This window comes from Neofelis nebulosa, chromosome 16 (assembly GCF_028018385.1).
Source record: "Neofelis nebulosa isolate mNeoNeb1 chromosome 16, mNeoNeb1.pri, whole genome shotgun sequence".
Taxonomy (NCBI): domain Eukaryota; kingdom Metazoa; phylum Chordata; class Mammalia; order Carnivora; family Felidae; genus Neofelis; species Neofelis nebulosa.
The window spans coordinates 9,990,401-10,006,232 of record NC_080797.1 but is presented as its reverse complement, the minus strand read 5'-3'; the positions used below and the strand labels follow the sequence as shown (position 1 = coordinate 10,006,232).

At 46.2% G+C, this 15,832-nt stretch overlaps 1 protein-coding gene across 15 annotated transcripts in view; it reads left to right on the top strand.

Moving 5' to 3' along the window:
- Nucleotides 1-15,832, top strand: part of SPECC1 (sperm antigen with calponin homology and coiled-coil domains 1) — a 287,227-nt gene that overhangs the window by 168,403 nt on the left and 102,992 nt on the right. For all 15 annotated transcript variants that reach the window (XM_058704631.1, XM_058704632.1, XM_058704625.1 and 12 more), the window contains one exon: nucleotides 13,334-14,916. In XM_058704631.1, coding sequence (XP_058560614.1) covers nucleotides 13,334-14,916 — 1,583 coding nt within the window. The remainder of the gene's footprint in view (nucleotides 1-13,333; nucleotides 14,917-15,832) is intronic.

The following is a 15,832-nucleotide window of genomic DNA, read 5'->3' as shown; positions in this document are numbered from 1 at the left end:
GCCTGGCCAGGCCTTTCCCAAGTTCTTCACCTGCAAAAGAAAATTGTTCTTTCCAGGGGAGTCTGGGTGGCTCAGTCGGCCGAGCATCCGACTTCGGCTCAGGTCGCGGTCTCACGATTCGGGAGTTCGGGCCCCGCATTGGGCTCACTGCTGTTAGCACAGAGCCTGCTTTGGATCCTCCGTCCCCCTCTCTCTGCCCCTCCCCAGCTCATTCTTTCTCTCTCAAAAATAAATAAACATTAAAAAAATAATAATAAAATGGTTTTTTCTACCTATGAAATTAAGGGGCAACTGTCCTGAAGCAGTGGTAACTTGCTAAACAGTATGCATAATTTTCATTAAAATTTGTTTTTGTTTATTATTTATTTTTGAGAGAGAGCGTGTGAGCAGGGGAGGGGCAGAGAGAGAGGGAGACACAGAATCTGAAGCAGGATCCAGGCTCTGAGCTGTCAGCACAGAGCCCAACGCAGGGCTCGTGACCTGAGCCAAAGTCGGAGGCTTAACTGACTGAGCCATCCAGGTGCCCCCATAATTTTCATTTTTAATTGTTGCCTAATGTCCCCTGCTGGGGTCTGAAGCCTTTTTTTATTTGTTTTAAAAACTGGTGCACTATGCCATTTTGTGTGTGTTGTATTACTTGATGTTTGTTCTGGCGTCTGCTTCCCTCTTCTGTCAGGATCTCTTTCTCCTTGGATAATTTGCCCCTTCCCCGCCCTCCCCCCCCCCCCCCCCCCCCCCCCCCCGGCCTTCAATGAATCAGCATATCACCTTGACCTTCATGAGTCGAGGCCAGTAGCGACCCAGGCTGAATGAGATGCGAGGAGACATTTGTTAGGGCCTCCAGAAGAGTCTTAGCACCATTCCCTGGATTTGATGGTGTGCAGACTGAGGCCTGGAGCTGCCCAGGCATCACACTGCCATGAGGCAAGGCAGATCGCTGATGAAGGTAGCCTGCCCAGGTGCACGTACGAGGGAGAGCGACGGTCCCTGAAAGCATATTTCAGTCGTGCTGGACCTCAAGTCCAGCAAGACTCAGACTTGCCCCTAGAGTTCCAGTTATAGAAGCCAAAAACTCATTTTATTGTTTCAGGCTTGAATTGGGTGTCCTCTTGTGACTAGACGCTTCCTTACTCATAGCGACCACAACTGCAGCATTTTTGAGATTCTGGGTAACATTTCCGAGGGATGTTGCTAAATCAGAGGCTCTCCAGGCAGTCCCCCTGATGAATGACCCCGGGTCCCGTGAGGCCTGGTGGGAAGGGTGAGGAATGCTTTTGCTTCAAGAATGGGAAACCAAGGAGCGAAACAAAGCTGCCCTCACATATTCAGATGTCACGTGGAAAAAGCAATAATTCTGTTCTTTGTGGTTCCAGATTGTTTCAGAACTGGAACCAACATGTGCCATGTTAACGAAGATCAAATTGAGCCCCGTATAAAGAAGGATTGTCCAACTGTTGGAGCCTCCAGCAGTGGAAGGGGCTGTCCGGTGCTTGCTTCTCTTTCACTGCAAATCCTTGGTCTCTGGCACGTGACAGTTTGGTAAATAGCATCAGAGGTTGGATGCTGTTGATACTACTTTGTATGAAAGATCAGGCTACGTGGTTTCTCTGTTTCTTCCAGTTTGGAAATGATACGATTCTGCGCTTCCTTAGGTATCAGAAGACGTACTTATTGTGAGACCCATGGGCGAACTGTGAAGCGTCTCAGACAGTCCGTTTCCTTATCCATAAAATAAAGATAACAGCACTTTGCCAAATGATTTTTGTGAGCCGCAAATTAATGTGTATGAAAACGCTTTGAAAGACCAAAGTGGTGCAGATGTGAACTGGTATTAGCATCGCCTACATCGCGAACTCTCAGTTTAAAGAATGTGGGAAGGGCCACCTGGGTGGCTCGGTTACGCATCTGACTCTTGATTTCAGCTCAGGTCAGGTGCTCATGGCCCGTGAGTTTGAGCCCCGCGTCAGGCTCTGCGCTCTATGCTTAGAGCCTGCTTGTGATTCACTCTCTTTCCCTCTCTCTGCCCCCTCCCCGCTCTCCCTCTCTCGCTTTCAAAATGAATAAACATTAAAAAAAAATAAAGAATGTGGTCAGTTCCTTAAAGTTCTATGTTTTGACCAATGCGTGGTTTAAGCAAACAGAACAAAGTGACGTTGATCCAGATAAACCTATTTCGGCGCGCGCCCCCTCTGCCTAATTCTCTAATTTCTGTAATTACACATGCAGGTGAACTTGGTTCCTTTTAGTGGTGGAATTTGGACGTTTCTCAGTGGTTGCTATGAGATGGAGCTATCACTGGGCAAAGTGTATGTAATGTTAGGGAGTCAGAGCTAAATCGTGATCTAGCATGGGTCCTTCTCAGGTGTATCACGACTCACATATTGCATGCCTGGGTGGCTCAGGCAGGTAAGTGCCCGACTTAAGCTCAGGTCGTGATCTCACGGTTCATGACTTCGAGCCCCGCATCGGGCTCCGTGCTGACAGCTCAGAACCTGGAGCCTGTTTCCGATTCTGTGTTTCCCTCTCTCTCTGACCCTCCCCCTCGAGTGCTCTCTCTCTCTCTCTCTCTCTCTCTCTCTCTCTCCCTCCCTCCCTCCCTCCCTCCCTCTCCCTGTCTCTCTCAAAAATAAACAAAACATTTAAACAATTAAAAAAAAAGACTCACAAATCGGGAAGTGGATATTTTCTCATCTCTACTGAAGGGAAGGCTACTCACGGAGAGGCAGATGTTGTAATTCACTAAAGCCCCACCGCCGTCAGCCCCTTCTCCTTTCCAGTTTGCTGACCAGAGACCCTGGGGGCGCACCTCCCACGCAGAGGAGTTAGGTAATGAGGATTTCATTTGGCCCGCACAGTGGGCTAGGAAGCCAACCCAGCACGCAGAGTGAAATCTGGGGCCAACTGGTCCTCTGGCCACTTCAGTTTCAGTGGAAATGAGACGTCCCGCCTGCTTTGGGCTTTTCAACTTGGCGTGTTGGGAGCTGCCCTTCCAGAGCCGTTTTGCATTTTGGCTTCTCCCGGAGGGGACTGCCAGCCGTGTGGGCCCCCTGCAAGAAGCCACTCAGACCATGCTATTATCTCTTCTCGTAACACTGCCGCTTTGTCTCCCCACTTTGTCTTGCCTTTAAAGACCCAGCACAGAGTGGTCGCTGTGCCCTCCCTAGGCCAGACCCCCTTCGGCGTCTTTTGTTCAGAGGCCCTCTCTGTCGAGAGCATCGTTCATGGTGGCCATGGAACAGTGTGACTATTTGGGAAAGAGAAGGATGCAATTTAAAAAAATTTTTTTAATGTTGATTTTTGACAGAGAGAGAGGGAGGGTCAGAGACAGAAGGAGACACAGAATCTGAAGCAGGCTCCAGGCTCTGAGCTGTCAGCACGGAGCCCAACACGGGGCTCAAACTCACAAACTGTGAAATCATGACCTGAGCTGAAGTCCGACACTTAACAGACTGAGCCACCCAGGCGCGCCGAGAAGGATGCAGATTTACAAGTGTTTTCAACTCTAACCCGAGATGCTGAGCCAGTGGAGTGTGAGCAAGATTAATTTGGCACCTTGCAAAAAAAGAAAAAAAAATAATGACAAGACAGAAAACTTTTATCCTGCTACAAAAAAACCCATCTCTAAACGTGGACCCGACTGTTTGCTTTTAGCCAAGAAAGCAAACTGCACAAGTGATTTGGTTCATTGGTACGGGTAGGATTCTTTTGAGTGGCTTCCTCTGTTTGGTCTGCCAAGGAGTTTCCATTGACTTTCATATGAGGTGAATGCATCTCTAGAAAACACTCCACGGAAACTTCCCAAAAGGCAGTGGAACTAGGGAAGAATTACCTTCCGCCACAGGCAAGGTGGGGCCTGAGATTTGATAACAGACTTCAGTTCCTTGTGGCCCTGCTTCTGCTTTGCTGAGTCGCCTCAAACTTTTTTATCTCACTTGTTCTGAGTCCAAAGGGACAGCACCGCCTGTAAAACCAACAGACGCCTGATTACCTCCTTCCGAGCTGCATCCACCAGCACTCACGTGTCTTTTTCTCCATTCTCGTTATTGACGTGGTATAGGCACAGGTTAAAAAACGAAATAGGGCCCTTATGAAAAGCAAAACTGCTGTTGCTCTACCCCGTCCCCGTTCTTATCCCACTTCTCGAAGTTAACCACTTACATACACTTGCTTAATTAAACTGCTAAGGTGCCTTTTTTTTTTTTTAAAGTAGACTTTCACAGCAGTTTTGGGCACAGCAAAATTGAGAGGGCACAGCGTGCCCACCCTTGTAACCCCTGTCCTGCCCCCCCCCCCCCCAAGTGTGCAGGGCTCCTCTCACCATCAATATCCCTCACTACAGTGGTCCATTTGTTACAACTGATGGACCTGTACATGGCTGGCACATGACAGCCACTCAGTCCATGGTTCACATTAGGGTTCACGTTCTTTGGGTTCGGACAAATGTATCCACCCGTTATAGTATCGCACGGAACAGTTTCCTCTGTACTCTGCCTGTTTGTTCTTCCCTCTGCCCAACCCCTGATCTTTCTACTCTCTCCATAATTTATCTCTTCTGGAATGTTCTATAGTTGAAATTCTACAGTGTGTAGCCTTCTCATAATGGCTTCTTTCACCCAGTCATCTGCATTTAGGGTCCTTCCCTGTCTTTTCATGGCTTTATAGCTCATTTCTTTGTAGCACTGAAGGATACTCCACTGCCTGGATGCATCATGGTCTATCCGTTCACTTTCTGAAGGACGCCTTGGTTGCTTCCATGTTTTGGCAGTTGTGAATAAAGCTGCTCTGAACATCTTTGTGCGGGTTTGTGTGTAGGCATCGCTTTTCAACTCATTTGGGTAAATACCAAGGGGTGCGATAGCTGAACGACGGCAAGAGTGTGTTTAGTTTTGTAAGGAATTGCCAGACTGTCTTCACTGCCTAACTGCGCCATTTTGCATTTCTGCCAGCAAAGAACAAGAGTTCCTGTTGCTCCGCACCCTTGTCGGCACGCGGTGGTGTTAAGGTTTTGGATTTTAGCCATTCTCGTAGGTGTGTAGTGGTACTGTATAGTTGTTTTTTTTTTTTTTTTTGTAATGTATTTATTTATTTTTGAGAGAGACAGAGTGAGTGGGGGAGGGGCAGAGAGCAGGGGAGACACAGAATCCGAAGCAGGCTCCAGGCTCCGAGCCGTCAACACAGAGCCCGACGCGGGGCTCGAACCCACGGACTGTGAGATCACGACCTGAGCCGAAGTCGGACGCTCAACTGACTGAGCCCCCAGGCGCCCCTCTCGTAGTTGTTTTAATTTGTTGTTCCCTAATGTATTTCAACTTTATTTGCTAGCTGGGATAATATTCAAATGTTCTATATACACCAAGTCTTGCATACTTGGTGTATAGGTCAGTTTAAATAGTATCAGTGTAATTGTCACTATATATGTATATATTCCCCACAGAGTAAAGTCGTGTGGTACGATTTTGTGACCTTTCTTATGCAGCTTCCTGTTTTTGTGAAGTTTCTGGGTTTTTCACTGTTTTCTGAGTTATTATTTTAATTCTGATTAGTTAATATGCAGTGCTGTGTTAGTTTCAGGTGTACAATATAGTGATTCAACACTTGCATATATCACCCAGTGCTCATCATGACAAGTGCCTTCCTTAATCCCCATCATCTGTTTAACCCATCCCTCTCCCTGCAACCTTCCCTCTGGTAAGGATCAGCTTGTTCTCCATAGTTAAGAGTCTGTTTATTTCTTGTGATAAGAACTTTTTTAAAAATTTAAATCCAAGTTAGTTAACATACAGTGTAATAATGGTTTCAGGAGTAGGATTTAGTGATTCATCACTTACATATAACGCTCAGTGCTCATCCCAACAAGTGTTCTCCTTAATGCCCATCGCCCATTTAGCCACCCCCCCACCCAACACCCTGCCAGCAACCTTCTGTTTGTTCTCTGTATTTAAGAGTCTCTTATGGTTTGCCTCCCTCTCTGTTTTTATCTTATTTATCCTTCCCTCCCCCAATTTTCATCTGTTTTGTTTCTTAAATTCCACATATGAGTGAAATCGTATGATATTTATCTTTCTCTGACTTATTTCATTTAGCATAATACGCTGTAGTTCCACCCACGTTGTTGCAAATGGCAAGATTTCATTCTTTTTGAAATCCATTCATCAGTCCATGGACATTTGGGCTCTTTCCATAATCTGGCTATTGTCAATAGTGCTGCTATAAACATTGGGGTGCATGTGCCCCTTTGAATCAGTATTTTTGTATCCATTGGATAAATACCTAGTAGTGTAATTGCCGGGTCTTAGGGTCATTCTATTTTTAATTTTTTTGAGAACCTTTCACTATTTTTATTATATCCTCATTTTTTTTTTTTTTCATATTCTTCATCCAACCAGATGTTCTTTCGAAGAAACTTCCCTCGGGAGGCATCTTGTCCTCTTGGCCCAGTTTGGATGTGTTCTCCAGATTTGCTCCATGGGTATCCTCTCGAGACTCCCCGTGACTGGTTTCCTCTAATAGAACTATTGGTCTCCCACGATCACTCACCCTCTTTCTCTTTGGTTTACTCCCTCGTTCTCCTGGAGCACATTCTCAAGTAACTTACTTAGAAAGGGTGTTAGCAGTTTAATTTTTTTTCTGAGTCTCCATATGTTTGACAGTATGTTTTATTGTCTGCCTCTGTGACTAGTTTATAGTTAGGTCAGATATAGAATTCTAGGTTGAAAATCATTTTCAGAACTTTGAAGGTATTTGCTTCATTGCCTTTGAGAATTCAGTACTGCTATAATGAATGATGGCCAGTCTCATGCTCACACCCCTTCCCTGAACTTGTAGGCATTCTTGGTGTCCTGAAACTTTATAAAGGGGTATCTTCATGTGGGTCTTTTTTCATTCATTCTGCCTGACCCAAGTTCTGGGACTCAACGTTCTTCAGCGTTGGAGGATTCTCTCGTGTCAGTTTTTTGGTCGTTTCCTTCACTGTGCTTCCACTGGTCTGTATTTCCAGATCTTCTGTTAATTGACTGTTTGATCTTCCGGATTGGCCCTGAGTGTTTACCTTTTCTGTTTAAATCTTGTTACATGTCAGGAGAGGTCTTTGATTTTGCATTCCATCCCTTCTATCGAAGCTTATAATTTGACAAATGTATTTAAAATTTTTGAGAGTTTTTTCTTGTGCTATCCTTTTCTTTCTTCCAAGCATCTTGCCGTTGTTTTAATGAGTGCATATCACCTTGAATCTCAAGCTCTGTCCATGAGGCCTTCCTTGAGCATCCTCTAGAAATGTGCCTTCTTCCCCATCAGCCCCCTCCTTGTCAGGGCTCCCTGCACTCCAGGCCTTTTGCCCATTCCGTTCACTTTTTCTTAGCCTACCTTTATGCCTTTAATCTAGTTTGAGGTACTTTTGTTGTAATTCGATTATACTTACCAAGTAAGTAGTTTGATATTCAGATCTGTTGCTCAGATGAGAGGTCCATATAAAGAGAGTTAATTGGGGGGTCATCTGTATATAAGTGGTATTTTAGGATCTTGAGATGGAATAGAATCACCAGGAAAATAATTTGTAATAAGAGAGGAGGAAAGGCCCAGGACCCAGGTCTGAAGATTCTGACAAGTAGAAGCAGAGAGACAAGGAGGGGCCAGCAAAGGAGAGAGACCGAAGACAGTTGCTGAACTAAGAGAAAAACCAGGAGAGTTGTTCATTGGAGGCATGCTTGTTCCCGGGCACCTGGGGGGGCTCAATCGGTTAAGTGTCCGACTTCGGCTCAGGTCATGATCTCGTGGTTTGTGGGTTCGAGCCCCACGTCAGGCTCTGCACTGACATTGCGGAGCCTGCTTGGGATTCTCTCTCTCTCTCTCTCTCTCTCTCTCTCTCTGTCTCTGTCTCTCAAAATAAATAAATAAATAAATAAATAACGTAATTAGTTTAAAAAAAAAAAAAAAAAGGAATTGTTCCAGTTCTGCTGAGAGGATTGAAGGTCTCTGTTGTGTTGGCCCATGTGGAGGTTGTGGATGGCCTCAGTGGACAAGGTTTGGGTTGAGTAATGGCAGAGGAGAGAGAAGAAGAAGTGAAGACAACCAAGGTACAGGACTCTGGGGAGGATTCTGTTGTGAGGGGGAAGAAGGAAATCAGGTATAGCAGGAGGAAGATGTGGGCTACAGACTTTTTTTTAAGATTTTAAGTAATCTCTGCACCCAACATGGGGCTCGAACTCACAAACCCGAGATCCAGAGTTGCATGCTCTACCGACTGAGCCAACCAGGTGCCCCGAGATTTTTTTTTTTAATTGAAGAGAGTTAAGCATGTTTAAATGCCCATCAGAAGGATGGAGAGGAAAGGCTGTTTCAACAAATCACAGGGACAGTGGAGATGTGGAATGGGTTAAATAGGTTTGTTGCGATGGGGGGGTGGGAACAAAAACCCCAAAGTGAAAGGTTGGATATGTTGATTAGGATGAGATTATGCTTGACCGGGAAAGCCCAGGGACAAAGTTTGACATCATCATGATGAAGCAGGCGGGAATGCCTACCGATTCTGGAACAGAACAGTGAGCAGGATATTTAAGGGATATTGGTCCATTATGTCTCCGGGCTGGGAGAGGCTGGAATCGGAAAGACCTTTGGGAACATTTCAGAAATTTAGATGGAACATTCTTAAGGACCTAGACTGGATCCTTACCAAAAGGAAAACAAAGAAAAAATATAGAAACATTTCCAAAAATAGCTGGTTTTAGTGACTGGTTGGTTACCAAAAGAAAAGGGAGAGGACATTTTAAATGTTTTTCAGGTTCCTCGACTGGAGGATAAGGAGATATGGATAAGGAGAGCGAAGGGAAGGAGGAATAAATACCACCCAAAGGTTGAGAAAGATGGAGATTGGGGGGGGGGGGGAGATTAGATTTGACAATAAATGCATTATTGGAGCTTTTGAGAAAAAAAGTTATGAATGGTTAGAGTAAAAAATAATCCTAGTAGTTTAGATTCTTTGAGACCGAAGGGGTAAGTTCTCTTGTGTTTCAGAGGCAAGGCAGCAATTATGTGGTAGGTGATAATGGTGAACTTTCATTTCTGTCTCCCGCCTGTCTCTCCCACAGGGCAGGTCTGTGAGTTCTTATTGAAGAAATGAAAGTTTAGTAATTTATTTCAGAATGTCACCATTTCCTTCATCAATGCATGGTAGAGAGAAGACCTACCTACCAAAGAACAATCCAAGTAGCATTCTTAGGGTAAGACAAGGAAATTAAGAAGGGACTGAAGTAAATTTAAAAAAATAAAAAATAAAATTAAAAAAAAAAAGAAGGGACTGAAAATATTTTATTTTCAGCTCATGAGAATCACTGCTTAAGACAGGCATCTGATCTGATTTAAATGGTTGTGCTATTGTTGTTTTAAACATGCTTTTTATTCTCTGCAAAGATTTATGTTTCCTGCCCCCTTAACTCTCTGTATGTTGTTATGATAGGATTTTCCCTTCTGCTTTTTAAATTTACTACATAAATGTAACCATACAAAAGAAACAGGAAATTTTCTCACAGCCCAAGCAGCTTAATATTCACCTGTTCTCAATGTTCTGGGTACTCGTCTAGTGTGTGTATCTATGAATACAGAGTTTGATGCACCTGTGATCTGTCACATTATAATTTTTCATTTGGCACTTTAAAAATATAACACATCAGGGAGCACCTGGGTGGCACAGTCGTTTAAGCATCTAACTCTTGATCTCGGCTTGGGTCATGATCTCACGGTTCGTGAGTTTGAGCCCCACATCGGGTTCTGTGCTGATGGTGTGGATCCTGCTTGGGATTCTGTCTCTCCTCTCTGCCCCTTCCCCGCTTGTGTGTGCATGTTCTCTCTCTCTCAAATATATAAAATTAAAAAAAAAATTTTTTTAGTATAACATATCATTTTTTTAAGTTTATTTTGAGAGAGAGAGAGAGAGAGCGCGCATGTGAGCAAGGGAGGGGCAGAGAGAGAGGGAGAGAGAGAATCCCAAGCAAGCTTAACACTCAGCATGGAGCCCCACACAGGGCTCGATATCACGACCTGAGCCAAAATCAAGAGTTGGACATTTAACTGACTGAGCCATCCAGGCGGATCCAAACATTTTTTTCTTTTTGAGAGAGGGGGTGCAAGTGAGTGAGGGTTGGGGGGGGGGGAGAGAGAATCCCACGGGAGGCAGAGAGAGAGAGAAGTGGGGCTCACCCGAAGCGAGGCTCGAGCTCACCAGATGTGGTACTCGAACTCGCAAACCGTGAGATCATGACCTGAGCCAAAGTCAGATGGCTAACGACTGAGCCACCCAGGGGCCCAGCAAGCATGTTTTTTAGAAAATCATATTAGTCTTCCCAATTATGAGGTGGGGCTTGCTTTTAATTTAACTTCATGCCGTTAGACAGCCAGCCTCAGTAGGAATAAGTGGCGGTCTGATGGGAGGATGGGGAAAAGACCAGAGAAATCAAGAGTGACGGCTAGGCCATCCTTATTCTGTCAACCCCGGGCTTCTCACTGCCTCTGCGGTCTCCCTTGCCATGGTGTATGTATCCAGTGGTATGCTCCATGTCAGGGTTCCCGGATGTAGAGTGCAGTGCTGATCAAGTGTCAGAATGGAAACAACAGAAACAAAAACGAAAACAGATGTCGTAACAAACACAACTGGATTGTGTATCTCATAATACACAAGTGGGTATATTTCACAAACGTACACTGATGTAAAAAAATTCCTAGTAGTCTAGGTAAGGTGCGAGTAGTAACACCTATGCGGAGGGCAAGCTAAGATTTGGCAGAAGGGAGGAGCTCACTTCAGCCGGAAAGGATGACAGAGTTGATCTGCTGCTCTGTTTGAGTCCTGCCCATCCTCAAACCCGACGGACGGATGGTTGAAAAGGAGCCTTCATTTCAGTGGCCGTGTCGGGAATGGCCAGTGGCTGTGTGATAACAAGAGCTGGGCTCTCCCATCTGACTTGAACTTGAGTTATCTTCCGTTTTCATCAGGGCCCTTTCCAGGATTACTTCATTCTAGAGAACCAGCGTTACTAACACGGTTTATGGCTTGGTGATTTCAATCTTCATTTTATGAGAACAATTAAATAAATCTTGCCTTCGTTGAGTGTTTTCTTCATTAAGTATGATGCAAGGAAGATGCCTGAAGGCATTAAACTGTGTATTGTAGTACTCTCAGCTTTCCAGTAACTTCTAATTTGAAAAAGTTAATTAAAAAACAAACAAACCCATAGTTTGGGGGCACCTGGGTAGCTCAGTTCATTAAACATCGGACTCTTCATTTTGGCCCAGGTCATGATCTCATGGTTCATGAGTTCAGGCCCCGCCCCCCCCCCTACTGTCAGCACAGAGCCTGCTTGGGATTCTCTCTCTCCCTCTCTCTCTGCCCCTCCCCTGCTTGCGTTCGTTCTCTCTCTCTCTCTCTCTCTCTCCAAATAAATAAATAAATAAACTTAAGAAAAACCATCTAGTTTTTCTGTATATTAGTATGACAACTTAAGCTTTATTGTGTCAAGGTTTTAAAAAGCACTTAGCTGTTAGACACAGCACCGAATGCCATTGGCCTTAACATCATCACCCCCAATTTCAGCATGTTCATACCTTCAAGTCTTCCTTAGAAGCGGCCCTTGGCACTGGGCTCAGAGCTCAGAACCGTGCCACATCGGGTTGTGCTTCTGTCTTGGTCGACTGGAGCTGCTGCCATTCTGGGGGGCGGGGGGCATACCCTCCACTGCTTCCTACCTTGTGGAGGCCTAGGGATTGGTGACACCTTCTAGGGTCCTTTGTCACTGGGGACCTTCAACCCGAGGCACAGAGTTGGGGAAGTTACCGCAGTCAGCCTTGATTCATCAAACGGTCTTTGGGTTTGGAAAATAGGTCCAGAATTTTCGCTTACCCTTTAACCTCTGAGGTGGGTCTCATTTGTAGAGCCATATAGGAAATCAATGTCTGGGTTCGCACTCCTAGAATTTTTTTTTAACATGGTCTACAATGTAGTATAGATGAAAACAGAAAATAGTTCCTTCCCTTACATTTCCCGTTATAAATACTCTAAATTTTGTATCATTTCCATATTATGTAAATCCCTTTAGCATTTAAAACCGTACCATAGCTACATGTAATGTGTCCTTATCCCATTTGTTCTTATTTCTCTGAATACAAATAAGCACACTGTTTCCACTTGTGTTAAAAGCAGTAAGTCATTGGACTAGGTTAGTCTTCCCTTGGTGTTATTCGTGATTTCTTAAGCAAATTTGTACTCATTCACAAGATGTTGATGAACTTTTTAAATAAAATGTTTATCAAGGGGCACCCGGGGTGGCTCAGTTGGTTGAGCATCCCAGTTAGGCCCAGGTCATGAACTTGCGGTTTGTGAGTTCGAGTCCCGCGTCAGGCTCCACGCTGAGTGTGGAGCCCGCTTGAGATTCTCTCTCTGTCTCTGTCATGGGGCGCCTGGGTGGCCCAGTCGGTTAAGTGTCCGACTTCGGCTCAGGTCACGATCTCACGATTCGTGAGTTCGAACCCCGCATCGGGCTCTGTGCTGACAGCTCGGATCCCAGAGCCTGCTTCGGCTTCTCTATCTCCCTCTCCCTCTGTTCCTCCCCTGCTCGTGCACTCTCTCAAAAATAAAGATCGCACTCTCTAAAAAATAAATAAAGATTTAAAAATATCAAGAAAAAAACGTTTATCAAGAAATGCACTGTGACCTTGCATTTTGTCAAAAGGCTGTTTTTTAGTTGCCGGGGTTACAGTTTAGATGCATTAGGCTGCAGGTTACAGAAAACCCAATTCAAGATGACTTGTGTGAAGGGCATTTATTGGCTTGTGTAACTGGAAGGCCAGCTTAGCTACAGGCTAAGCTCCAGGGCTGATTGAGCAATTCCACCGAGCTACTAAGAATTTGCTTTCCTTCTTTCTACTCTGTTCTCACCTTCCTCTCATGATGACAACAGGTTGCAGCCATTCCCAGACTTCTGTGCTCCCTTCCTCATGTGCAGTAATGTTTTAGAAACTCACCCAGAAGACCCCCTCCTGGTGTCCTGTTGACCTCAGTTGAGGGGTGTGTCCAGGCCTTGAACCAGCAACTGTGTCTGGGATGAGATTAAGTGGAGGAGTTCAGGCTTGGAGTCAGTTTCCCCCCAAAGTCTAGGGGCTGTGGGAGGAGGTACAGAAACCCCAGTCAGCTCCAGGTAGGTTTCTAGAGGCGCGGGTGGGTGGGTGGGGCGGAAATGAATGAAGGGCAGCAGCCATCCCGTTCCGTGTCCGACATGAGTTGAAGTCACTTGGGTTTCATTTATAAAAGTGCTTGCGTTGTTTCATTGGTTTCTACTTCTTCTGTCCTTAGGGGCTGTGACAACAGCCAAACGGACAGGCATCCCAGCTCCTCGAGAACTTTCAGTAACCGTCTCCAGAGAGAGAACCGTGCCACGCGGTCCCTCCAACCCCAGGAAGTCGGTGTCCAGCCCCACGTCTTCCAGCACACCCACCCCTACGAAGCACCTGCGGACCACCTCCGCAAGACCCAAGCCAGAGAATGAAGGCGGGGAAAAGGCCGTGCTCGAGTCCCAGGTTCGGGAACTCCTGGCAGAAGCCAAAGCGAAAGACAGCGAAATTAACAGGCTTCGAAGCGAGCTGAAGAAATGTAAGGAGAAAAGGACTCCGAGCACTGAAGGAACCGAGCCTTCCGACGCAAATGCAGGTGGAACGCCCGTCTCCCCAGGCGACTCGGAACCCTTGCTAAGAGCTCTTGAGGAGAAGAACAAGAATTTTCAGAAGGAGCTTGCAGATCTGGAGGAGGAAAACCGGGCCTTAAGGGAGAAACTGACTCATCTGGAGCATTCCCCAAATTCGGAGGGGGGTGCTAGTCACACGGGGGAGAGCAGCTGCCCAACGTCCGTAACTCAGGAGTCCAGCTTCGGAAGCCCACCCGGAAATCAGCTGTCGGGCGAGCTCGATGCGTATCGGCACCCCATACACGAAAACGCGTTAAGGACATCAGGCTCTTCAAGCAGCGACGTCACCAAAGCTTCTTTGTCCCCAGATGCCTCGGATTTCGAGCACATCACGGCCGACACGCCCTCCAGGCCCCTGTCCTCCAGCAGCAACCCCTTTAAGAGCTCCAAGTGCTCCACGACAGGCAGCTCCCCCAACAACGTGAGCGAGCTGTCCCTGGCCTCCCTCGCGGAGAAGATACAGAAGATGGAGGAAAACCAGCACAGCACGGCCGAGGAGCTGCAGGCTACTCTGCAGGAGTTGTCGGACCAGCAGCAGATGGTTCAGGAGCTGACGGCCGAAAACGAGAAACTGCTGGACGAGAAGACGATCCTGGAGAGTTCTTTCCACCAGCACCGAGAGAGGGCCGCGCAGCTAAGTCAGGAGAACGAGAAGCTGATAAACCTCCTGCAAGAGCGCGCAAAGAGCGAGGAGCCCGCCGCCGTTCAAGAAGGCAAAATCCTGGAGCTGGAGCAGAAGTGCGCAGAAATTCTTGACCAGGGCCGCTTTGAAAGAGAGAAGCTGCTTAACATCCAGCAGCAGCTGACCTGTAGCCTCCGGAAGGTGGAGGAGGAGAACCAAGGAGCTTTGGAAGCGATTAAACACCTCAAGGAAGAAAACGAAAAGCTGACCGGGGTTCTGGAACGGGAGCGGTGTAATAACGGTGTGATGGCCAAAACTCTGGAGGAGTGCAAGGCGACCTTGGAAGGGCTGCAGATTGAAAATGGGTCTTTGAAGGCGCATTTGGAGAGTGAGCAGCAGAAAGCGACGGACACCAGTCCCGTGGGGCAGACGGCAGAGGCGCGTGAAGTTCAAGAGATGTTGAGAGTCGCTCGAGCTGAGAAGGATCAGCTGGAGCTGTCTTGCACCGAGCTCAGGCAAGAATTGCTAAAGGCCCATGGTGAAATTAAACATGTTTCAAGCCTACTGGCCAAGGTAAGGAGACAGTCCTTTCCCGGTATTTGCTCATCCTTCTTAGCGTGGTTCCCCTCGACCTTGAGATTCACAGAGCGTAGAGACTGCTTGGCTCAGCCAGTTTCGTTCATGAATCCAGCTTTCTAGCTTGAAGATGTGTTCCATTCCGGACAGACTGGGGACACAAAAATGAAACACCCCCACTTCTGACTATAGGTTCAAAGTGTAGCAGGGAGATGGTGAATCAGATCACTGAGTGCGATGCAGGGGTAAAGAGTATCCTAGAGGACAGCTCAGAGTTCAGTTCCAAGGAGGAACACCTAGAATGATATGGGAGAAAGGAAAGTAGTGCTGGAGGGCTTCCTGAAAGAGGTGGCAAGTAAGCTGAATCTTACTGGCTCAGGATGAGAGACGGTTATCCAGGTTTATCAGTTAACATGCTCTGGGCTGCTAGTAACAGGAGATTAAAATCATCCCTAATTCCCCTCCCCAGTAATAATATAACCACTGTTTTGGGGTTTTATTTCAGATGTGTGTGTGTGTGTGTGTATGTGTGTGTGTGTGTCCCACAAATTAAAAAAAAATTTTTTTTATAGACTCATCCTTTACATACTCTTTTAGTTTAAAATTTTTAGGTTTATTTTTATTTATTTTTTTGAGAGGGATAGAGAGCAAGCAGAGGAGGGGCAGAGAGAGAGGGAGACAGAATCCCAAGTAGGCTCCATGCTGTCAGCACAGAGCCCAGTGCAGGGCTCGAACTCACAAACCATGAGATCATGACCTGAGCCGAAATCAAGAATTGGACACTTAACTGATTGAGCCACCCACGTGCCCCATGTAATTTAATATTTTGTGAGTATATTCTTCTCATTATTCTTTGAAACGTGATATTAAGGCCAGGCCGTATTCTAGTATATAAATACCTCATACGTTCTGT